The sequence below is a fragment of the Schistocerca piceifrons genome, chromosome 4 (genome assembly GCF_021461385.2).
Source record: "Schistocerca piceifrons isolate TAMUIC-IGC-003096 chromosome 4, iqSchPice1.1, whole genome shotgun sequence".
Classification (NCBI taxonomy): domain Eukaryota; kingdom Metazoa; phylum Arthropoda; class Insecta; order Orthoptera; family Acrididae; genus Schistocerca; species Schistocerca piceifrons.
Window position 1 is genome coordinate 158198838 of NC_060141.1, and position 26364 is coordinate 158225201.

Below are 26364 nucleotides of genomic sequence, written 5' to 3' on the forward strand. Positions count from 1 at the left end.
GATGCCTAACTGTTGTGGTCGTGAGTGTCAGTAAGTGCAGAAGTTTTGCATTCCTCACATATGGTTCCCGAACTAGCATGACACTGAAAACCAATTCTACCAATTCTTGGTAGATAAGGTTCTAGGCCAGGTGCACTTTCGTTTATTTATCTGACCCATACACCAAATGTTTTGTCACAATCACAATGGTAGTCCCAGTTACAGTAGCCATGAAGTGAAAAGGTGGTCCTTAGATGTCAAAAGTTGTACTTTTCATTATCACACCACTGCCTTGCAGCTACAGTTGTGCCACACTCCTTGGTCAACCTTTCTGGCAACAACTACTTCAGCACAGCACAGCACAGCACAGGACTACTGTTTCCTTGCTGAATTGCCAAAAGTATGCTCATCTGCAATCCCCTACATTGGCCCCAACCTCCCGTGCATTGCTCACATAAGATGACTCTTTGTTCCACTTTGGGGTCAATTCAAAATCACGGCTGTCTACAAAAAGGTCACACGACAACTCTGTTGTCGATAGTTACTCAGTCAACAACATTTTCAGTCTGCCACAGTTCCTTTCCAGGAGCTCAATCTCCTGGCATTTGGACACAGGCCCCATCTCTGTTGGGTAATGCCCAATCCAGTCTCCTTATGAATGACTGTTAAACTGTAACTATTACCTCCATGAAGTTGTGGTGGCTAAACCTGTAAAACAAACACTTTGACCACACCCCTGGTAGTGGCGAAGAAACCCAATGGCTTCTTCCAGCTATTCTGAGACTTGAAAACAACAATCAATGCACAGGCACATGTGGAACCTTACCCCATATCATGTCCAGAGGACCTCCTTGTCGGAAGTGACTATTTTTCTAAGATAGATCTAGCAGACGCATGTTTGCGGATTCCCCGGAACGTAGGGTTTATTGCAGGAAGAGTTCCGGCTACACAATTCAAAAAAGCTAGTGTCGGTAGGAAGGATCCACATGGCAGAGGCTGTGAAACAGTCATTGAAGTGAATACCATGTTGGGCAGCATGTTCAGCAATTAGGCGGTCCAGGTGTTTCTTGGCCGTAGCTTGTCAGTGAGGGTACTTGCGAGCAGAAGTCCTGTTGACTGTCATGTCCACGTTCAACATAGCACATTGGTTGCAGCTTAGCTGATAGATCACGTGACTGCTTTCACAGGTATCCCTGCCATTAATGGGGTAGGTGATGGTTGTGACTACGCATCATGGTTAGTAACACTCTTCGGCTTATACAAGTATAAGCACTTGCCTTTTGGGATCTTGTATGCTCTGGCAGTCTTCCAGAGATACCTGGAACAGGAAATCATTTCATTACTGCTTTCACAAACAATCTTGATGACTTAACTGTCATTTGAGCTACATGTCAGGACCACCTGCACAACCTTTGCACCCGCCTTGCTACATTGCATGACACATGGCTGAAGTGCTGGTTACACAAAGGCCAGTCTTTTCAGAACCAAGCTGAGCACCTGGGACACTTGTTCAGCACAGAAGGGGTCCCGACCTCAGACCACAACATTGCAGCTATTGATACTTCTCTGCCTCAAAAACTATGAGCTGCATGTTTTTTTGAGAAGGTGGATTATAATTCTAAGCTCCTCACACAAGTGGCCCATTTTATAATCTGTTTAACCATTTGTGAAAGAACAGTGTTCAGTATAGTTGGGCAGTTGCCTGTGAGCATGCTTTCACACAGCTGAAGCACTTGCACTCATCACCTTGCCTTATACCTTTCTCCCCATCAGACCCTCTGTTTTGGTGGTGGTGGTTGTTGGATGTTTAAGGGGGACTAAACAGCGAAGGTCATCAGTCCCCCATTCCAAAATCAGGCGAGCCCAAAATCGATGGAGCAGGTAAAAACCAAAGGGGGAGGAGACGTCCCCCCAGGCGCTAAAAGAACACAAATGCAGCAACAAACACTACAAACAAGAACAGGACAGAGGCACACCAAACAGAAAGAAAGAAACAGAAGAAAGGAAGACGGCCAGAGACTGGTTGACTGACCACGAGAACAAAAAGGGGAAAGAGTCAACCATCTCACGGCACACCAGAACAGCAACAGACACAAGGACAAAAGACACAGAAAGGGAAAGGTGCAGGACCTCCCTAAATCGAACCATAAAACGGACTACCACGGATAAAATTTAAAACGTCATCAGCCCTGGAGGCATCGTCAGATAAAACCAAAGCCAAAGTGCCCGGGAGATTAAAAGATTGCCGGAGTGTGCGCAGTCGAGGACACTCCAGCAAAATGTGGCCGACCGTCAGCCGGGACCCACACTGACACAGGGGGGGATCCTCCTGACGCAAGAGATGGCCGTGCGTCAGGTACGTATGGCCGATGCGCAGCCGACACAGGACTACCGAGTCCCTGCGAGAAGCCCGCAGGGAGGAACGCCACACGGCGGTCGTCTCCTTGACAGCCCGCAGTTTATTCGGGGCTGTCATGCCACGCCACTCAGTAGCCCACATCCCAATCAGCTTACGGCGCAACACCATCTGCTGGTCGCGAGCCGTAAGGCCGATCTCCAAAGCCGGGGCGTCGATCGCCCCTTTGGCCAGCCTGTCGACACGTTCGTTCCCTGGGATGCCAACATGACCGGGCATCCAAACCAGGACCACCGAACGACCAGAACAGGCAATGGCGGAAACAGTCTCCTGAATGGAGGACACCAGAGGAGAGGAGGGATAGCAGCGGTCGATGGCCTGAAGGCTGCTCAGGGAGTCACTGCAGATCACGACGGACCTACCTGAGCAGAAACGCATATGGTCAAGAGCGCGCAATATGGCCACCAGCTCTGCAGTAAAAATACTGCAGCCAGCCGGCAAGGAGCGCTGCTCAACATGAGCAGCATGAGCAAAAGAGTAGGCAGTGCAACCATCAACCAGGGAACCATCAGTGTAGACAGTCTCACAGTCCGAAAATGAGGCGAGGAGAGCAAGAAAACGGCGACGGAGGGCCACAGGCGGAACCGAGTCCTTGGGTCCCTGTGCCAAGTCCAGACGGACGGACGGCCGGGACAAACACCAGGGAGGCGTAGGTGTACGGACCCGGAAGGGAGGCAGAAGAGGGAATGACCCCAGTTCTGACAGCAGGGACTGGACACGGACAGCTATGGAAAGCCCAGACCTAGGGCGCCGTTCGGGCAGATGGAGGATCATAGCAGGGAAAAGCAGGCGACGATTGGGATGATCTGGCGAGCAATGAACGTGGACAGCATAGTCGACAAGCAGACGATGGCGGCGAATCCGCAGTGGGGGAACCCCGGCCTCCACCAGTAGACTATCCACGGGGCTGGTGCGAAAAGCGCCAGTGGCAAGCCTAACCCCACAGTGGTGTATGGGGTCTAACAACTTTAACACTGAGGGGGACGCAGACCCATAGGCCAGGCTCCCATAATCAAGCCGGGACTGCACAAGGGCTCTGTACAACCGCAGCAGCGTGCAGCGATCTGCACCCCAAGACGTGTGGCTAAGGCAGCGGAGGGCGTTGAGGTGCCGCCAGCATTTTTGCTTCAGCTGAGTAACATGAGGAACCCATGTGAGCCGGGCATCAAACACGAGTCCCAAGAAGCGGCAAGTGTCCACCACTTCAAGCAGGTGGCCGTCGAGGTAAAGTGCAGGATGAGGGTGGACCGTCCGACGCCTGCAGAAGTGCATTACTCGAGTCTTGGCAGCAGAGAACTGAAAGCCATGAGTCAGTGCCCATGATGCGGCCTTGCGAACGGCGACTTGCAGCCTGCGTTCGGCGACTCCCGTAGTCGTGGAGCTAAATGAAATGCAGAAGTCGTCGGCATACAAAGAAGGAGACACCGACGACCCCACTGCTGCTGCCAGACCATTAATGGCCACTAAAAATAAGGAGACGCTCAACACCGAGCCCTGCGGGACCCCATTTTCCTGTATATAAGAGGAACTAGAGGTGGCACCGACTTGCACCCGGAAAGAGCGGCGCAATAAAAAGTTTTGAAGAAAAGCCGGGAGCCGACCACGAAGACCCCACCCATGCAACGTGGCGAGGATGTGATGCCTCCATGTGGTGTCATACGCCTTCCGCAGATCGAAAAATACAGCAACAAGATGCTGACGTCGGGCAAAAGCCGTACGGACAGCAGATTCCAGCCGCACCAAATTGTCCACTGCAGACCGGCCCCGACGGAAGCCACCCTGGGATGGAGCGAGGAGACCGCGCGACTCAAGGACCCAACACAAACGCCGCCCCACCATACGTTCGAGCAATTTGCACAAAACGTTGGTGAGGGTAATGGGACGATAGCTGTCCACCGCCAGTGGGTCCGCACCGGGTTTCAAGATGGGGACAATAACGCCCTCCCGCCATTGCGACGGGAACACGCCTTCACTCCAAATGCGATTAAATATCGCGAGAATGTGTCTCTGGCAGTCCCTGGAGAGATGCTTCAGCATCTGCGCATGGATGCTGTCTGGGCCTGGTGCTGTATCAGGGCAATCGGCGAGGGCGGCGAGGAATTCCCTCTCGCTGAAAGGAGCATTGTATGTTTCAGAACGACGCGTGTGGAATGAGAACGGCGTCCGCTCGGCTCGCTCCTTTAGAGAGCGAAAGGCGGGGGGATAGGAGGCAGTCGCAGAGCTCTGAGCAAAGTGCGCGGCTAGCCGTTCAGCAATGGCGGCAGCGTCCGTGCAGACAGCGCCGTCAAAGGAGAGCCCAGGGACACCCATAGGGGTCTGGGAGCCATAAATCCGCCGGATCCGGGACCACACGTGCGAGGACGAGACACGGGAGCCCAGGGAGGAGACGTACCTCTCCCAGCACTCTTGCTTACGCCGTGCAATAAGACGACGGGCGAAGGCACGGAGCCTCTTAAAGGCGATGAGGGTCTCCAGAGACGGGTGCCGCCTATGACGCTGGAGAGCCCGCCTACGGTCGCGAATAGCCTCAGCAATCTCCGGCGACCACCGGGGGACAGCCTTCCGCCGAGGGAGGCCAGAGGAACGGGGGATGGCAGCCTCGGCCGCCGAAATGATGGACGTGGTGAAAACACGGACCACCTCGTCAATGTCACCCTGTGGGGGAGACGCAATGGTTACAGCGGAAGTAAAAGCTGGCCAGTCAGCCCTGTGGAGAGCCCAGCGGGGCAAGCGCCCAGAAGAATGACACTGTGGCAGTGACAAATAGATGGGAAAATGGTCACTGCCACACAGGTCAGGATGTACCCTCCAGTGGAGGGATGGGACAAGTCCAGGGCTGCAAATAGAGAGATCGATGGCCGAGAACGAACCATGGGCCACACTGAAATGTGTGGGAGCACCGGTGTTCAAGAGGCTAAGGTCGAGCTGAGCCAACACATGCTCCACGGCCCGACCGCGATCATCGGAGACAGTCCCACCCCATAGAGGATTGTGGGCATTGAAATCGCCCAGAAGCAGCAATGGTGGCGGGAGTTGAGCCAGCAGCGCAGCCAAGACATGGCGGGGGAGCTCCCCATCCGGAGGAATGTAAACAGAGCATACAGTAATAGCCGGCGAGAGCTCAACCCTGGCAGCAACTGCCTCTAAAGGCGTCTGAAGGTGTACTGGCGAGCTACAGACAGAGTGGTGAACAAAGAGGCAAACCCCACCTGACGCTCGTTGACAGGCAGCACGGTTCTTATAGTATCCCCGATAACCGCGAAGGGCGGGGGTCCGCAGTGCAGGAAACCAAGTTTCCTGCAGAGCAATGCAGAGAACAGGGGAATCACTCAGAAGCATCCGGAGCTCTGGCAGGTGGCGGAAATAACCGCCGCAGTTCCATTGGAGAATGGAAGCAGGAAGGGACTGGGAGGGCGTGAATGCGACTAAGAGGCAGACAGCGCTTCAGAGCCAACCGCCGCCACTGGGGGAGAGTCAGCTGAGTCCATAGGAGAGGCCCCCAAGGGTTCCGTGAGGGCGGGATCCGCGGCAGAGGCGAGGATCTCCACCTCATCCCCAGAGCCAGGACTATGTACAGCAGGCGGTGCTGAAACCGCCGGAACGTCCTTCTTCTTGGACACATTCCGTTCCTTCTTCTCGCGTCTGCCCTTAGGGTGAGAGGGCTGGGAGAGCTTCTCTGAAGGAGCGTCGGAGGCTGACGACGACGCAGAAGCCCTACGACCAGCAGGTGGCGGAACCTTCAGCCACTGGCTGACATCCGGCTGGGAAGGAGAAGAAACGGAGGAAGGGAGAGCCCCGAGGGACCCCTTCCGCGAGAGAGGAACCGGCGGAGGCAACGCCGCCGGAGAAGGAGGGGGAGGAATCGAGCCTCCCGGTTGTGGAGCAGATGTCACTCCCGAAGTAAGCTTGGGGGGAGCGACAGAAGAGGGTTTGCCCCCAACTGCTAAGGGGGCAAGAGAGGAAGGCTTGCCCCCAGGCACGAGGGGGGCAGACAGAGATACATGGCCCCGAGGGCCCACTGAAGGCGGCACAGATGAAGCGACAACCGTCGCCCGTGCGGGCGACGATAACGTGGCTGCAGCATAAGATGTTCGAAGGGAAGCAGGGTACAACCTTTCATATTTCTGTTTAGCCTCTCGATAAGTAAGCCGGTCCAGGGTCTTAAATTCCATGATCTTCCGCTCCTTATGAAGAACGGGGCAATCCGGCGAGCATGGAGAGTGGTGCTCCCCACAGTTAACACATACAGGCGGAGGTGCACATGGAGAATCAGGATGAGAGGGGCGTCCGCAATCTCGACATGTAGCGCTGGATGGGCAACGGGAGGACATATGCCCAAACTTCCAGCACTGGAAGCACCGCATCGGGGGAGGCACGTATGGCTTGACGTCGCAACGGTAAACCATCACCTTGACCTTCTCGGGCAAGACATCACCCTCAAAGGCCAAGATAAAGGCACCGGTGGCCACCCTGTTTGTCTTGGGTCCTCGATGGACACGACGGACAAAATGCACACCACGTCGTTCCAAGTCGGCTCTCAGCTCGTCATCGGATTGCAACAAGAGGTCACGATGGTAAATAATCCCCTGGACCATATTTAAGCTACTGTGGGGAGTGACGGTAACAGGGACGTCACCCAGCTTATCACACAAGAGCAACGCTCGTGACTGAGCTGGGGAGGACGTCTTGAGGAGGATGGACCCATTCCTCATTTTTGACAACCCCGCCACTTCCCCAAACTTATCCTCCAGGTGTTCCACAAAAAACATAGGCTTCGTCGGAAGAAAGGAGTCACCATCAGTCCTGCTGCAGACAAGGTATTGCGGTACGTAAGGCTCCCGCTTAGCACTAGATCGGCGTCCCTCCCATGGCGCAGCCAACGAGGGGAACGTCTGAGGGTCATACTGCGCAGCATCGAAGTCGACTCTACCTCGCTTAGAGACGCTGGTGGCCGTGCGACCACCAGCTTGATGTGATTTATTGCGCTTCATTGCGCCACATCCGCCCAGATGCCACCTACTCCGAACGAGGGCTCTCCCCAAGGGCGCCACCCAGCCAAAGCAACGGGTACCTGGCCGATATCCCGTTGCCCGGAGTCCCCGTGCCCCAGACAAGATGGGCACATACTCCTTGGCATGCATGGGGAGGAAACAGCTCAGGCATCTGTAGTGCGATCCCTGCGTGGTCAGGGGGCTACCACCAAGAGGGTACATGACGACCCCACCACAACGGACTGGCTACCGTGCTGGATTTTAGGTGTTTAAAGGGTCCACAGTTGTCGTAGGCACTAAGAAGAAGAGTGCGCACAAGGCGAGGAGGAGACCACCCAGAAGAAGTTGGGCGTAGTCCCCCCCCCCACGACAATAGGTAACATGCAAGATGGTGGAGCATGATGGACCAATACAAAAACACCACGTAAGGTGTCCTTCCCCAAATGGCACGCACTGACGACGGAAATTTCGAAGAAAAAAGGAGGTCAAACCCAAGAGGGGACCATCACAGAAGGCCGAAACGTTTGAGACTCCTTTTAGTCGCCTCTTACGACAGGCAGGAATACCGCGGGCCTATTCTAACCCCCGAACCCGCAGGGGGGCTCTGTTTTGGCTGCAGGTGCTTCTCCATGTGGCATTGGTACATTTCTGGTGTGTAGGAACAATGACAGTACTGAGCAACCAATTGCCTAGGTGTTGAAAACGCTGACACTCACTCAAAAGAATTATTCACAGATAGGAAAAGAAGTCTTAGTGATTATTTTTGCAATTAAAAAATTCCATATTTACCTATTGGGAACTAAGTTTACACTCATTACAGACTACAAACCACTGGTAGCACTCTTCGGGCCACGTTCCCACCTTCCACAATGGACAGCACGATGGCTCCATCATTGGGCACTTTCCCCTCAGCTTCTATACTGGTACCATTAAATACAGGCTCACAGCACAACACACAAGTGCTGACACACTTTCTCACATTCCCAGTATTGTCACATTCTGGTTACAATAGTAAGTATATGAAACCCTTCACAAAAAATGCATTTCATTACTCTCTCCCCTTCCCTCCAACTGCATCATCCATGTCCCACACCCTCAACTACATCCATGTCCCACACCCTCAACTATACTCCTGAATATACACAAGACTCTAGTAACATCATCTGATATCATCTTAACAGCACAAATACAGTTAAAAATAGAACATCCTAGTATACTCCCCTATTTCCGTGGCCTTCATGCATATGGATTTTTACTTGAGATTTGCGTGAGTGCTTTTGATTTTCTATTCTTCTTCTTACCCCTCCCTCCTGCTTAGGGAGGCAATGAACTTGGCGCACCTTTAAATTGATGAAGGCTCCTCTTGGCAGAAACTGATACTGCCTGTCTAAAGTGGGTAGTATTTATATGAACTCAGTACATCATCGTTTCTGAAACAGTAGCACTTCTCTCCTAAGTCACAACAGAACTGAGACACAAGGCGTGGCCATTGGACAACCGTGACATCACTGCCCCAGACTTTTCGTTCTGTCAGCAACTTCACAGCCCCGACTGTGCCATGGAGATGTAGCAATTTCACCTTACAGATATGATTTCTGCGATATCAGCATAATCCACTTACAGTAGGGCCGGCCAAACGCTCCACAGCGTGCAGACGTGTGGAAGTGCTGCACATGTGCGCACATGTGTGATAGCGAGCAATAGCGACATCTGTTATTAGACATGTGTCCTAAATGAACGGCGGCGACTCCACTTCCCTTTTTATGTGGTACAAGCAAGAGTGCAACATACCCAGTCTCGTTTACTCTTGGTGACCGTAACCTTAACAGAGGTACTGAGAAATGGCAGGTATTGTAGCAAAGGACAGGAGGTCTATGTCCTCAGTCGTTTAAAAATGACTGGGAACTGCAATTATTTTTTGTAGCCGATGACGAAAACTCAGTGTTTGCTGTGCCGCCGAATAATAGGCAGGCAGTGTAAGTTTTCAATTGAAAGACACTACAATATGCATCACAAAGACGAGTGTAGTGTACTCAACAGAGAAGAATGGCAAGCAAAATTAAATGTCCTTAAGAAAATGGATGACACACAACTTGATTTCACTGTACATCAAAGTAACTGATACTTCTTGAACTCTTAGTTTCTTGTGTTACATTTATGTCTATTTTACTGTATGCTGTACAATGTACTGTTTTCAATTTTCCACAATGACAACCACACTAAATCTTCACTGCGAGCACGTTTTAAAATCACATTAAGAATTGCACAATCTGGGAAACCCTTTTTCGAAAGGGAGTTTGTGAAAGGGTGTCTGATTGATGCTGCAGAACTTGTGTGTCCCATGAACATTAGCAGGTTTCAAGAAATCAGTCTATCCAAACAAACAGTAACAAGACGTATCAGTGCTATGGCCGGCGATGTGCACAGGCAGCTAATAAATAAGGCTAAAGACTTTGTTGCTTTCTCTGTTGCGCTCGATGAAGCAACAGATCTTACAGATACAGCCCAGGTTGTGATATAAATACGAGGTGTCAATAACGCACTTTGTGTAACAGAGGATGTTTTGGACTTTGTACCTTTGAAGGAGACTACTACAGGTGTGGACTTACACCAAGCTGTCGAGCAAGCGATTGGTGGTGTTGGTATGGACTGGAATCGGTTAGTCTCAGTGACCACAGATGGAGCACCATCAATGCAAGGCCATCAGAGAGGACTCATAGCATTGATGCGCAAAAAGCTAGGACGCACAGACGAAACGTTGTATGGAATTCACTGCATTCTGCATCGGGAGGCGCTTTGTGCAAAATCAGTAACGTTAGCAAACATCGTGCACATTGTTGTGCATACTGAAAACTATCTGAAGACACGTGGGCTTACGCATCGCCAGTTTCGGCGGTTCTTGGAGGAATTAGGAACGGAGTACGGCAACATACCTTACTATACCTTACTATACCGAAGTACGCTGGCTCAGTCAAGGTAAAATGCTGAAAATATTTTTTGATTTACGTTTGGTCTTAGTAACATTCTTACATGAGAAGGGAAAAAGTGAACTTATGTTGGAAGACACTTGTTGGATATCAGATCTTGCATTTCTCGTGGAAAATTACGTCTCACATGAACAGCCTGAACATCAGTTTGCAAGGTGAAAATAATTTAATTTCTGACATGTTGGAAAAAGTAAATGGCTTTGAAAGGAAGCTTGCACTTTAGGAGAGCCAGCTATTGACACAAAACACTGCACAATTCCCGACTCTTGGACTGGTCCATCAAAGTGCTAGATTTCAAGAATACATGTCAATAATTGTAAAAATTAAGGAACAATTTCGAGCACGATTTGCAGATGTTAAGAGTTTGTCTCCTGTCATTCGCCTCTTTGCTCGACCGTTCTTGTCGTCAGTTGAAGATGCTCCGAATGATCTACAGATGGAACTGATCTACAGTGCAATACAAGACTGAAGGACAAGTTCTTTGCAGTGCAAAGTACAAAAGAATTATACAAAAATTATTCGCAACAAGAATTTCCACGCCTGCACCGAGATGCCGCGAGAGTTATGCCCATGTTCGGGATGACATATGTTTGAGAGAGATTTTTCTCGGGCATGCAAATGAATAAATCAAGGTTTAGATCAAGCATAAGTGATGAAAATCTTCGAAACTGCTTATGTTTGTCAATGAGCCGTGCTTTTGTGCCCGATATTAACTATATCATTTCTCATGACCAGTGATAAACGTGTTTGGATTTATTCCTTTCATAATTAAAAATTATTGTTTACTAACTGTGCATTATTGCCTCATTCTGCTCCATGTTACATTATTATCAGGAAAATTGGTCATTAAACCAATTATTCCATTGTATGCTTACATTTAGGATATTTTTTTTTTTAAATGTGTGATGGGCTACCCTCAGCTGAAGTCGATGAAACGTAACATTCATCTAATTGTCGGTTATTATGCAGATTTCAGATGGAACTAATGAAAGATATAGCAATAATGGTATTGAAATAACAGGTGATCATCGAGAGGTCTGTGGTTATCATTCTGTTCAGAGGTCAGTGAGACAGAAATTGTGTGGGTGTAACTGAGGGCACCTGAGGATTAGTTATAGGAAACCTTGCATTAGTTTAATGTTATTTGAAATCATGAATAAGGTTCGTTGGAAGTCGCTAAGTGCTCTCTTTCTTAAATACTAGATCAAAAACATTATGCGTATTTTCGTGCTGTCAGTCAAGCTGCCTTAATAAAAACCCACAGTTGTTAACTGTGTTACTTGTCTTACTGGGTTAAACTGCTAACACGATAGTAAATGGCTCAATGAGTAGACTGTGACAGTATTTTAAATGTTTAATACGCGAAATACCTTCCCATGGTTGGCCTGCAAGCTGTGGAAAGAGAACTAGAATGCACCTGTACAGAGTATCCCAGCAAGTGGATAAAGCGACATCTGTGCGTAGAAACATGCACTACATGAACGCTGACGGCTGCGGCGTGCACGCTGTGACCCGGAAGTTGCACATGTGCAGGAGCACCGCACGCGTGCAGAATTCCTGGCCAGCCCTGGCTTACAGTGTCTTACGCAAAAACACCTAACTGGCCTCTGAACTGCAGTTTCTTGTATCATTCTGCTGTAACGTTTTCCACTAAGTCAATCAAGGCATTGTTCTGCTGGGACAGGTAAAGCTTTCTAATTACTGCCAATTATTAATAATCCCATCACAATGTGTATCCCTTACACTAAACTTCTTATCTGAACAATGAATATTTGGATGATTCTGAATAAAATGCCAGCACCAGTTGCAATTTTTGTTTTAAAAACCATGACTAGTTTCAGCCCCCCCCCCCCAAAGGACAATTTCACATCCTGGCACATACCACTGGATAATGGCCTTTGAGAGCGAAACTGGTTGTGGTCTCTAAGTCAAACAGAAGAGTGCTTGCATTTTATTCAAAATCAATACAACAGTTGAGGAATCTTCTTCAACGTGCTCCATATGCCAAACAAGCAATTTTTTAATGTGTTCATGTCGTCCAGTTATCCAGTAAACATTGAATATAAACAAATTACTCTCAGGATATCTTGGCTAATTCAATAATCTTAACATCCCACCTACACCTCAAGTAAAGCGTAGTAGTTCACCTGTAATCTACCACCTAACTGTGTACATGATGGTTGTGATTATTTAATGTTATATCCTCAAATGGCAGTCACCACTCAAATTGTTAGCATCATGTTTATGCTATTTTCAGCAATGTGACATGTCACTGTAGCATACCTTCCTTCATAAGTGTCCAGTTATCATCCATCTGCTTTGTTGCTTGGAGAAAATAACGTCCATCTGTCCACAAACAAGCCTGTGTTTCTGTAATAACAGCAGTCCCAGCAGATCCAGTAAACCCGGATATAAATGCTCTTCTTTTATCACATTCTGCAAGGTATTCGCTCTGTAATAAAGAGTTAAACCATGTATCAGCCTTAAAATCAAGGACAAAAAAATTCATTGTATATACTACACTAATTGCTTATACGAATCAAAGCTAAGATCAACACCACACTTTCAGGACAATTCATTCATTTCTGGGAGTTGGGTTAAGAAGGTGGAAGGGTACCACATGCTCCTGAATGACAAATGACAAGCTATTCAGAATCAAAAGCTCAAAGAATGCAAATACACATTGTAGAAGTGTGAATTGTGCACTACAGAACAAAGGTACTTATCCACAATCGTCATTTACCAACGAAAAAACACAAAAGTGAAAAATGTCATTTTAACAGTAGCGCATGTGCCATACTTTCTCATTTGTATGTAAAAAGTTTTTAAATAAAAAAAACTTTATGCAGATTAGAATCTCGCAAGAAGGAAAAATCTTTGTTTTATATTTATAAGAAACTTTGTTAAAAGTCAGGCATTTTACATCAGCTACACAATCGAAGCCTTTAGATGCACTCTTAATTTAATGCTTTCAGAGCTGTAGTCAATTTCCAATTTGTAAAGAACAATAAAGGCCATTACGTCAAGAAGAGGCTTAATTATGAGTTACCATGGAAGTGGGAGAGCTGAAGAATGGTATAAATGTGGCTGTCATCTCTAACTCAGCGATCACTCTTTTGTTAAATCATCTAACAATCTGTTTTCCCACTCTTCCTACAGTTTCTTTATGCCTGTGAGTATCAAGCCTCTGTATGAGAAATAACATTGCTACATCTGAGAACATTCTGCAATTCCACCTCTACTATGTAGCTGGAATGCACGTCCAGTTTTTGAATGTATCAAGCTTGATGTCATGTACCTACCTCCACCAAATGTGTGCAATTTCTGAAGAAATTAATAAACTTCAGCATATCTACCATTAATAGCATTCCTGTACATACATAACACTACAATCATCCATTTTCATAAGCAACTACGGAAATGAAAGTTTATTCTAGAAAAGTGATGTAGCACAACTCTGACATGGCAAGTGGCACAGAGAATATAACTTAACAACTGGTTAGCATCACATCATAAATCCCACCAATATTTTGTGTCTGCTGCAGTTGCAGATTTTTGTACAGGCTTCCCCTATCCTTGCTATCTGGTATATAAAACTAAAATCCTCGATTCCTAAGACACACATCACTCCACTGCTACACAGAAGATTGGTTGTCGATGCACACTCAGAATTTGCAGGAACACAGGACTGGCAATGCTGGTCATCACCCAGCTCATTTACTGAAGTGCTCACAATTTGCACCACCAGGACGTGCATGTATCTTACGGTAAGAGAACTACAGATGTACTGACCCTTTCCTTTGCTATGGCACAAAATAATGAACTTGGAATAACTGCGTAAAAATTATGACACCTTCCCTTCTAATGCAAGATGCCACAAAATGGAGGACAGTTAAGCAATGCCCTAGTTTGGGGCACTGAACCATCTAGCATCAATGCACCAAAACAACACCCTAAGCAGCGAGGTTCTGTCACTGTGGTGACCACACACTAAGAAGTAAAAAGACTTAATAAGAAGGCAACACTGCTTATTCAGGAACCTGATGGAGCAGGAGCAACTAGCCACTGAAGAGTGAAGTTGTGTAATATTACACCTCTGCCTAGGTGCCTTCAGACGCTGACTGAACACGACTAGCAGAGCAAATGAAGTCAACAGACAATGGCGACTGCTGGCAACTATGACCTGCTGCCCACCTGTGTGGGACTGCTGCTGTGGGAGGGGTACTGACCAGCAGACTCATTAACATCCCCCAAATCAGACACTCATTCTCAGTTTTGCTCAGCTTGCTCAGATTTTCTCAGATGGTCTCCAAGTGGGCACATCATGCTGAGGTAGGCTATCAGTGCCAGACTAACTCTGCTTTGAACAACATTTACGTTTGCAGTACATGATGACGCAGCCAGTCACCTACTCCACACTTAGACTCCAGAAGCTGCAGGCATCCACTTGAACAGAGGATTTCATGCAGACGATCGGGTATCTTCACACTGCCAAATCACCTACTGGGTGATTTCCTCCTGAGGACATCCACCTCCCTGGTGGGGTGTGTGTTTAGATCTGGACTGGTAGTAGTTGTCTTCCAGTCCTCATCTACCACCTTGTTACTGACCAACACCCAGAGTGACACATGCCTTCGACATCTAGCATGATGTGGGCAAACATCTGAGTACCGTCCTCTCCTGCACAAGGCAGGTCTGCAGCCTGGTCGGGACTATCAAGCATTGGTGCACAGTCTTTGACAGCATCACCAGTTCTTCCGGCTACAGCAAATGATGCAGCTTGTGCACTGCTGCCCAGACATACTTTATGACCATGGCTCGCTGGACTCTGCAATTCACTAAGTCATCCTTGGGTTGCTGCCCTATCCTCCAGCAGCGACCACGCCACTGTATCTAACATGAATAAAAGTCTGATTCAACCAGGGATGTTTTACCATAGTTCACTGCTCAATTCTAGTCACCACAGCCCACAAGTCATGTCCTGGCAAAGGAGATGATATTACTTCCTGACCTTTGCACAACTGTTTCCTCCATCCCAGTAGAGGTCACATTCGTGATGTCTACCCTATGATTCCAGAGATGCTCACTGTCTGAATGACAATCAAGTTGTAAGACAACTCAATAGGTATATTAAATTCCCATAGATGACATGTCACAAGACTAGTTGATAGCCTTCCAAACTGAATATGAAGCACTCATAATTCATCCGGGTAGAGATACAAAATATTAATTCTGGTGTATCATGAACAATATTTTATTTACAGTAAACCAGATCACCATTGCACTTGCAGAACAATCCAAACATACAATGAAATAAGATAAGTAGAGTTGTTATAGAGGCAGGTATATCACCAAAGATTGATTGGTAAATAAGTGAAAATTTTGTTGGAACAAAACAGTCAGAGCATCGCACTGCAGCAAAGACAAATTCAGTCATAACACTGCTGGCAGCCAGTGCAAGAACTCTTGACAGCTCCAGTGACCAAATCAGCTGAGGTTGTGTGTTGATGTCTGCCACTACAAAAGCCCCCCCACTCTGAGAAGTGACACACCGCAAAAAGAACATTGGGTACAACCTTTCTGCCATACATCCCCTGGGTGATGGAAAGAATTGGTCATATACTGTACAAACATGGCATAAAGATTATTTAGAAAACCAACCAAGAAGTTCCAAGAGTGTCTCAGATCGGCACAGGACAAAATGGACCCACTTGAAACATCATCAGAAATATACTGCACATCCTGTACATCTGGAAAAGTATACTTGGGAATGATTGAATGATCCATTAACACCAGGATCACCAAACATAATGACATTGCAAGTTGGGACAGGTGAAAACCTCAACTGTGGCAGAGCACACGCTGTGTGATACCGACCAAATATAAAAATTTGTCAACGTGGAAGTACCTGCTGTGAAGAAGAGCTACAATACGTGCTTGTTCAGATAAGCCACAGAAAACCATAAAAATGACAACTGCTTCAAAAAAATAAAGAGGAATGTCTCAAACTAAATGGATCCTGCAGCGAACGAACATTGCAGGTAACAAAGGGAGAACCACAGCAGTAATGAGCAAGGAAGAGCTCTCAGATGTTGGTGTGACAGCTACAGAACTCTACTCCAGTCCACCACTAGCAATGGCGAAACATCAGAAAAACTGTCAAACAAATGTCAGCCAAAGAACCTGAGACAGAAGCCAACAGGCAATCTGATTAGTCTGATCATGTTATCTCATGTTTTCAAATGTACCACATGATGATGAGTATTTCTGTATGTCCATCTAAGATATGCTATCTATATAAATTGCTTTGTCTTATTGTATTTATGTTCTTGTCTTTGAATTTAGCTGTACATTAGCACTTTCTTTCATTGACCCCGTCAATGACATCTGGCAGTGTTGAGCTGCAACTGGGTGGGGGGGGGGGGGGATGGAAGGGGGGGGGGGGGAGAAAAAAAGAACAGTGCAGCTCACAAAAGAAAATAAATTATCATAGAAAAACACACCTGCCCTCAAAAGTATTTGAATAAAGTGAAGACTAATGGATCTGAAACATTTTTGGACATCCAAACAAATCATTATATCTGACACGCTTATTTCAACTTTTAGAAACGTATGTGGCTAGATTCAAATTCTGAGTCCCATGAAGAGGCAACAGCAACTTAGGTAGGTATTTTGCAGACCTTACAGAATCTTATTTCAGGAGTGTATTCTATTTACCAGAAAAAGTGCTTAACCTTAAAAATGCTCTAAACATGATTGCATTTAGACTTAAAAAAAAAAAAAAAAAATGACCTTTCACTTACAAATGGACAAATTTTCTTCTCGTCCTTGTAGCGATGGTATGTGTTGAACACTGGTATTGTGAGGACTACATCTTCTGTAACTTAGCAAACAACACTCTTTTCATTTTACTCACTGATTCAATACTCATGGGGTGCTATGTCGTTACGTGAGTCTACCAGTTCATCCCTAGGATGCATCAGTATAAGGTGTCATGTCACACAATGAATACTACCACACACAGCACACAACATAACACTGAATACCAACATGCAAGACCTCACTCGGTATGCACCTTGTAGATGTGACTAAACACAGAGCTGCTTACCTGCCTGCTCCTGCAATGCCTATTTTACTGTAGCTGTCACCCCAGCCAACTGGTTTAACACTTACCACAAACACATACAGGAAGAAAAGTGAGACAAGTGCATCACAAAGCTGGAACAACATAACCATACCATACCTTTAACAAGATGATTTCTGGTGGTCATTTCTTACATCTTTAGATTCTTCACCTACATAAAGCAATACCCAATACCAAGCCTACCGCGTTCTGCTATTTTGATATGAAACTTCCTGGCAGATCAAAACTGTTTGCCGGACTGAGACATGAACTCGAGAACTTTGCCTTTTGCGGGCAAGCGCTCTACCAACTGCCCTCCCCAAACATATGACATGTCCTTACAGTTTTACTTCCATCGTAACAAGTCCTACCTTCCAAACTTCCCAGACACCCTCCTGCAAAACTTGCGGATCTTGCACTTCCAGAAGAAAGTATATTGCAGAGACATGGCTTAGCCACAGCCTCAGCAATGTTTCCAGAATGAAATTTTCATTCTGCAGCAGACTGACGAGTTCATTTCAGTCAAGAATTTGGACATGTTGAAGTTAAGCATATAGTCTTAGATTTCTTAAATAAAGTTCCTTTACCTTTGGATTCAGTTACTTTTTACCCTAGTGCTGAAGAGGCTAAAAAATGTTAAGGTAAAATATTATGTTATCCTTTCTTCTAGGAGTTTAGTCTCACAAGTTTTGCAGGAGATGATGTATTGATAGAAATATAGCTTTGAGGATAGGTTGTGACTCATGCTTGGGTAGCTCAGTCAGTAGAACACTTGCCTGCAGAAGGCAAAGGTCCTAAGGTCCTGAGTTTGCCTCTCTGTCCGGCACACAATTTTAATCTGCTAGGAAGTTTCATATCAATGCACACTCTGCTGCAGAGTGAAAGTTTCATGCTGGAGTATGATAGCAGCCAAGCACATGTATACACAGTAATAAAAAAAAAAAAACGACATGACAACTTCTCTGCCACTATGGCATGGGTTCATCTTCAGTTTCAATGAAATAGGTTTTAAAACTCTTCTTGAAACAAACGAAGACTAGGGGGCACCCATAAAGAAAAAAAAAATTAAAAAGCTAATGACCACCCTATTATACACACTAGGCACCACATAGTGTCCCATTAGATACATAATGGCAGCTCTGCCATGGCACCTCTACCAACCACCCATCCCCCCCCCCCTTTTTTCAAGAAATGGTTACTGCTGTATGAGGAACATTTCACAACTTATCAAAAATACCATCAGTCATACAATTCTCAATGTGAGTATTGATACAGATGCAATCATTTGGAAATAGGTGTCTTCTCAGGAAACTTGGTCAAAATTTGCACATTCTCTCTCCTTTCAGAAGCTCTGTATAGTACTGTGAGAACAAAATCTGTATGACTTACAGTTTGCAGAACATGTTTGTGCCATGGGTAATGGGTTCATTTTAGACTATCATACTTCTAGTCTGCCTGTGAGCTTGGCAACATACATCATCTTACACTGTAACACCAGAACTTGAATGATGATGTAGAATGTGGCACATATTTTTGAAGCTCAAGCTGCTAAACATCATGACCGTGTAGAACACAGACAGCATTAATATTTTTTCTTAGTACACACAGGACAACCCCTCTAAATGAGAAATGCCCACTGACAATGTCCACACACACGGCTTTATCTGCTGCAACCATCCTCTGCACTTTGACGAGAGGGAACATTTTAACTTTGCAGATCCAGACACCAATAGCCCAGGCACAGTCTTAATAACCATAATATGGTCCTTGCTAAGACATTAATATCTTCCTTGCATCACATGTAGCTGCCTACATAGTGCCCTAGCGCACTCAATGCTGCTAAGCAGTAGCCAATTCAGTCCTTTGCTTCAAAATAGTAATTCAAACATCCATACCAAGATATTAAAGATTTTCCAATGGAAGAGTGGAGATGCGTTATAAGTACCTGATCCATTACCAAGAATCTTACCAACACACACACACACACACACACACACACACACACACACACACACACACACACACACACACCTGCATCGCCTCAGTTGACTGCAAAGTGCTGGCACTGCAGCTCGACTATGGTGGGAGATTGAGTCAGGTGGAGCAGGATTTGAGAAAGGAGGTGAGTAGTGGGGAGGGGAGAATTGGGGAAGAGTGGCTAGTGCCCAGGAGGGAGAGACAGCAATTGCAAAGTATAGGAATGTGGCACTGGTGAACTAGTTCTGGTGCAAAGACAAGGGAGTTATGCACGACACACAGTAATGAAGAGGATGGTTTGGAAGGGGAAGACAGAATACAGGAAGAGGGAGACTGTATAGGAAGTGTGAATGCAAGATGAGAGAGGTTAAAGTCGTGGGATGAGGGCAGAGGTGGGTGCGAGGCAGGGGCTAGCAGTAGTCCTCTGAAGAAGGATTTGTCTAAAAGCTAGTAACATTCTGCTTTATTTATGAGCTTATCAGTGACTCCATGTCTCAACTTTATGACGAATTGTTACCTTTACTTCTTCCACTATTACTACTTATCATTATCACATGAGTTATTAAAGTTATTTATGAAAAATAATCTCTCTCCAGCAGTTAAGCTTCTTCAATTTACAGTCTCCTCTTTCTCCCTATTTCTTTCTGCTCCACATTTTCCTTTATAGGATGTATTTATCAATCCTTTTACTCACCAAAGTGTTGTTTACACTGTCAATATTCCTTCAAGACATTCCTAAAAACTTAACTTTTGTATGTTTTTGTATTTTCATTTTACTTTTCAACAATAACAGCATTTCCCCTATCATCTTTAGATACTCTGTTAAACCATTCACCATTCCATACATTACCATGAAGTAAACTCAATGGGGTTAGTTATCATAAAAATGAAATTTCTATTTGTTCATCATTAAAGAGCCTTTAGAAGGGTTGTCGTGGCTGCATTTCATTCATAAATGGAAATGTTGCTCAGTTAAGATTTTAATGTTCCCTTTTTGCATTCCCTGGCTTGCTAAGTAACCATTTCTTTTTTTATCAGTAAGTTCCAATCAACAAACTGTACTCTTAGTACCCAACTTTCAGTTTCATTACTTATCAGCATTAACACTACAGCTTCCTTGCAGCCACTGAATCTCTCTAGCTTTGCCCCTATGTCTATTTTTCACAGATGTATCTAATAGTACAATGTCACTAGTAAGCTCTTACAAGATACACACCTGATGGGCATCATCAGATGGGACGACATATCCCTGAATAGGCTCAGGAACATATTTCAGATTTTTAAAGAGACTCCTTAACTTCACTAGGTTGTTCACATGTTTCATATGAGCCATGTTCTGATCCCCACTGTAAATGGACAAAAAAAATATTAATGTTTGGAAACAAGGAATTAAAAAAAACATTATTCAATTATGTGAATCTTCATTTTAAAACATGTCACTCTTAGTACAGGTACTGTTTCATCATTAAAGTAGCGACATCAACATATTAATTTTCCTATAAACAACAGTTATTCTCAAAGAATGAAATTAAAAAAGAAATGAGATTTAATGTTTACTGCCTCATTGGAGTCAAGGCCATTACAGATAGTATGGGTGTGGAGTTGAGAAGGGAAGCGATAGATGCAGCTTTTTTTAAGCAACCATTCTATATTAGATGTGGAATGATTTCTGGAAATCATGAAAAATTTGAAGCAGAACAGCCCTATGGAGATTAGAAATCCACTACTCCAGAATATGAATTCACTGTGCAATGCTACTTTTGATGAGCCCCACACATTTTTGGGTATTATAACACACACCTATCATAGAAAAAGCACACATATCATATTTGTAAGACAGACATTATAAAAGTTTATTTACTGAAACTGGTGTCAGCATGCATGGACTGTGATACCCTACGGCAAATATATTCCGGTCTGATTCATCTGCATCTTCAGCATGGTACTGATACAGTTGGGCCACCAGCAGTCTATATAGCTTTGACAGGCTTTTTAGACTAAAAAAAGGGGCGAGGGGGGCAGCAGCAATAAGTGTGGTATCTTAGGCAAACAAGAGAGAGCCTTGTAGAGAAATTTTCAGAAAATTTAAAATACTTATACCACCTACTCTGTGTACATCCTACAGGCAGTCATGTTAGTGAATCCAAAACATAACCTGATGAACAGTAATGTTCATAACTACAACAGACAGGCAACTGCAAACTTTCACAGAATTAAAAGTAATAAAAAGACTGCAGACTGTAGACCACACGCAATAGGAACAATTTTTTACATGAGACTACCATCTGATCTCAAGGTACCTAATTAAATACCTTAAAGAATGAACTGGAGCATTTACTAATAGATAAATGCTATTATTCAATAGAAGATTTCAAATGTAAAGCCTCCTGGTAAAACTGTTAATGTATACAGCCATAAGTTTGTTTTTGTAACAAAAAACTGATAATTTTGGATCGCCACTTTTTATGTCAATGTATGCATTTATATTTCAGTGGTAAGAGAAGTACAGTTAGTGCAATCTTGTCTCTCAGTGTATATGTGAACTACATCCATGACAATGTCTGAAAACTGATTTTTATATGGGCAGCAATTCAATAAATACCAGTAAATAAGTTCAATATGCAAGGATCAGTCAAATGAAAATGAGACATGTGGAAAAAGTAGGTAAACTTTTTATTATTTCAAAAATAATCGCTATAACTGGTAATATACACTGAAGAGCCAAACAAACTAGTACACATGCCTAATACCGTGTAGGGACCCTGCGAGCATGCAGAAGTGCCGCAACATGACGTGGCATGGACTCTACTAATGTCTGAAGTAGTGCTGGAGGGAACTGACACCATGAATCCTGCAGGTTTGTCCATAAATCTATAAGAATAGAAGGGGAACAAGATTACATTCGAGTAATAGACATATCATGGCACTGCACTGAACAGATATTTGAATGTTGTGCAGGGGCAGTTGAATTTAGTGAAACTCAACTTCTAATTGTTGTTGTTTATAGGTCCCCTAACTCTGGCTTCAGAGCATTTCTGTTCACGGTAGAGATGGTTCTTGATTCACTTTGTAGGAAGTACCAGAAATTAGTTATACGTGGTGACTTCAATATAAATTTTGTATATGATGGTGCAAGAAAAAGGATGTTGGTAGATCTCACAAATTCATATGATCTGATGCAGGCAGTGTGTTTTTCCCCAACTAGGGTACAGAGGAACAGTAGCACAGCCATAGGCAATATTTTTATTCACTCTTCATTAATAGATGGGCATTCTGTTAGTAAAAGGTTGAATGGCCTTTCAGACCATGATGCACATGTTTTAACACTAAAAGGCTTTAGTACTCAAACAAATGTCACATTTGATTACAAACTATGTAGGAAAGTTAATCAACAGCAATAGAGTTTTTAAAACCTTGTCAAGGAACAAGAGTGGCAGGATGTTTATATTGCCAATAACATAGATGATAAATATAAGGCTTTCCTTAACACATTTCTCATGCTCTTTGAGAGTTTCTTTCCATTAGAATGTTCTAAGCATGGTACTAGCAGTAATAGGCAGCCCGGGTGGCTGACTAGTGGGATAAGGATATTGTGTAGAACAAAATGGGAATTATATCAAAATGTTACAAATAGTCACAAACATGCTACAGTTGCCCATTAGAAACAGTATAGTAAGGTGCTTAAAAAATGTTATCAGGAAGGCAAAGAGTATGTGGTATGCAAATAGAATAGCTAATTCACAGGATAAAATTAAAACCATATGGTCAGTTGTGAAGGAACTGTATGGTCAGCAGCACAAGGTCGACAATATAACGTCAGTTCGTAGTAAAAATATTTCTGTTACTGATAAATCAGCTATATGTATAATATTTAACAATCATTTTCTGAGCATTGCTGGCGAATTAAATAAAAATTTAGTTCCTATAGGGGATTATAACTCTCTTGACAAATGCCTTTCCAAGATGATGTCTGAAGCACTCTTCTGATGCAGACAAGAGGGAGATTGAGTCAATAATTAAATCACCGAAGACAATGGACACTCATGGTTATGATGGAGTGCCTAGCAGAATATTAAAGTACTGTGCTGCAGATGTTAGCACTGTATTTAGCCATATTTGTAATTTTTTCGTTTAGGAATGGTCAGTTTCCTGCACGATTAAAGTACTCAGTAGTAAAGACGCTTTATAAAAATGGAGAAAGGGATAATGTAGATAATTTTGGACATATTTCTAGGTCATCAGTGTTTACTAGAGTTAATGAAAAGGCTCAGTACGTAAGGATACTTGATCATTTTATATCACACGATTTACCATCAAATGTACAGTTCGGCTTTAGAAGTCATTTAACAACTGAAAATGCTATATTTTCTTTTCTCTATGAGGTACTGGATGGGTTAAACAAAAGGTTTTGAATGCTAGGCATATTTTTTGATTTAACTAAGGCACTTGATTGTGTTGATCACGAAGTAATGCTCCAGAAGTTGGACCATAACGGAATACAGGGAGTAGCTCACAATTGGTTCACCTCTTACTTTAGCAACAGACAGCAAAAGGTCATTATTCATGATGTTGAGAATGGCTATGATGTGAGATCTGAGTGGGGTACGTCAAGTGGGGAGTGCCCCAAGGATCAGTGTTGGGGTCACTCCTGTTCCTTATTTATATAAATGATATGCCCTCTAGTATTACGGGTAATGCTAAAATATTTCTGTTTGCTGATTACACTAGCTTGGTAGTAAAGGATGTTGTGTGCAACATTAGCTCGGTTTCAAATAGTGCAAAACATGACAAGTTCACGGCTTGTAGAAAATTAACACTAAATCACAGTAAGACTCAGTTTTTACAGTTTCTAACACACAATTCAACAAATCCTGACATTTTAATTTCACAGAATAGGCATATGATAAGTGAAAAAAAAAAAAAAAAAAAAAAAAAAAAAAAAAAAAAAAAAAAAAGGTTCAAATGGCTGAGCACTATGGGACTTAACTTCTGAGGTCATCAGTCCCCTAGAACTTAGAACTACTTAAACCTAACTAACCTAAGGACATCACACACATCCATGCCCGAGGCAGGATTTGAACCTGCGACCATAGCGGTCGCGCGATTCCAGACTGTAGCGCCTGGAACTGCTCGGCCACCCCGACTAGTGAAACTGAACAGTTCAAATTTCTATGTGATCAGATAGATAGTAAGCTGTTGTGGAAAGCCCACATTCAGGACAAAGATTTAATGCTGCCATTTTTACTATTCGAACAGTATCTGAAGTGAGTGATCGTTCGACACGAAAATTAGTTTACTTTGCTTATTTTCATTCGCTTATGTCATATGGTATTACATTTTGGGGTAACTCTTCCCATTCTAAAAGGATATTTTTGGCTCAGAAATGGGTGGTTCAGGCAATAAGTGGTGATAAGTTCACAAACTTCCTGTCAACCCCTGTTCATGAGTCTGGGTATTTTGACACTGGCCTCTCAATATATATATTCCCTACTGTAAATTCTTGTTAACAATACTAACTTATTACCAAGAATAAGCAGCTTTCACTCAGTTAACACTTGGCAGAAATCAAACATGCATTGTGCAGAAAGATGTGCACTATATTGCTGCATCCATTTTCAATAAGCTACCACTCTAATTCAAAAATCTTAGCAGTAATCCATACGCTTTCAAATCTAAACTGAAGAGTTTCCTCATGGGTCACTCCTTCTATTCTGTCGAGGAGTTCCCTGAAAAATTAAGGTGATTCTTGTTGTATAGTTGATTGTGTTTACTTAAACTCATGGACCGACTTTACTTTTGGGTTCATAAACATTTATTTTTATCTGTTATTACTTTTATGTTGTAATTTCATGTACTGTTAAGTTCCATGACCTTGGAGATTTGCTCCTCAATTTGGTCCTATGGAACTTGACGTGTAAATAAAATAAAATAAAATCTCTTCTGAACAGCACGTTGCAAGGCATCCCAGAGACACTCAATAATGTTCACGTCTGGGGAGTTTGTTGGCCAGCAGAACTGTTTAAACTAAGAAGAGTGTTCCTGAAGCCACTCTGCAGCAATTCTGGATGTGTGGGGTATCATACTGCTCTGTTGGAATTGCCCGTTGGAAGGCACAATGGACATGAATGGAGGCAGGTGATCAGACAGGATGTTTACATAATGTGTCACCTGTCAGAGTCGTATCTAGACATATCAGTGGTCCCGTATCACTCCAACTGCACATGCCCCACACTGTTACAAAGCCTCTATGTTGATGATTAGATGTTTTACGAGATTCCTGATATTCACAGTACATTTGCCAAGTGGTCATATGGGAAAATCCCCACTTCATCACTATCTTGGAAATGTTGAGCCCCATCACTCACGTGCCAACTTTAACATGTTCAAACTCACTTAAATCTTGATAACCTGCCATTGTAGCAGCAGTAACCAATCTAACAACTGTGCCACACACATGTTGTCTTATATAAGCATTGCCAACTGCAGCACCGTATTCTGCCTGTTTACATATCTCTGTATTTGAATATGCATGACTATATCAGTTTGTTTGGCGCTTCAGTGAACTCATCCCACTGGGGAACAAGACAGTCAATGCCTTCATGGTAAAACGTTTGTCATTGCCAATGGAACCACGACTCTACCCAAGCAAGCATTTCTTTGTCTGAAGCATATCACTGGCCCCGAATGTCTTTCTTCAGAGCTAAAAAAATTACGGACATTACATGGGGAGAGGTCACCGCAGGCTAACACCACATATTATTCTTACTGCTCACTTTTATGCAATCAATATTTTTGTTCTAAGTGTTGAGTTGCCCCAGAAAATTATTCCTTGAGATACTATTGAGTGACAATATGCAAAATATGTCAGGTGGTTGATTCACTTGTTTTCAA

At 44.2% G+C, this 26364-nt stretch overlaps 1 protein-coding gene across 5 annotated transcripts in view; it reads right to left on the minus strand.

The window, feature by feature from the left end:
• LOC124794679 (xaa-Pro aminopeptidase 1) overlaps positions 1-26364 on the minus strand; it is a 142475-nt gene that overhangs the window by 100373 nt on the left and 15738 nt on the right. For all 5 annotated transcript variants that reach the window (XM_047258220.1, XM_047258218.1, XM_047258221.1 and 2 more), the window contains exons 2-3: positions 20690-20819; positions 12657-12825 (exon numbers count right to left, since the gene is read on the minus strand). In XM_047258220.1, the coding sequence (XP_047114176.1) occupies positions 12657-12825; positions 20690-20806 (286 nt within the window). In that variant the 5' untranslated portion in view covers positions 20807-20819. The remainder of the gene's footprint in view (positions 1-12656; positions 12826-20689; positions 20820-26364) is intronic.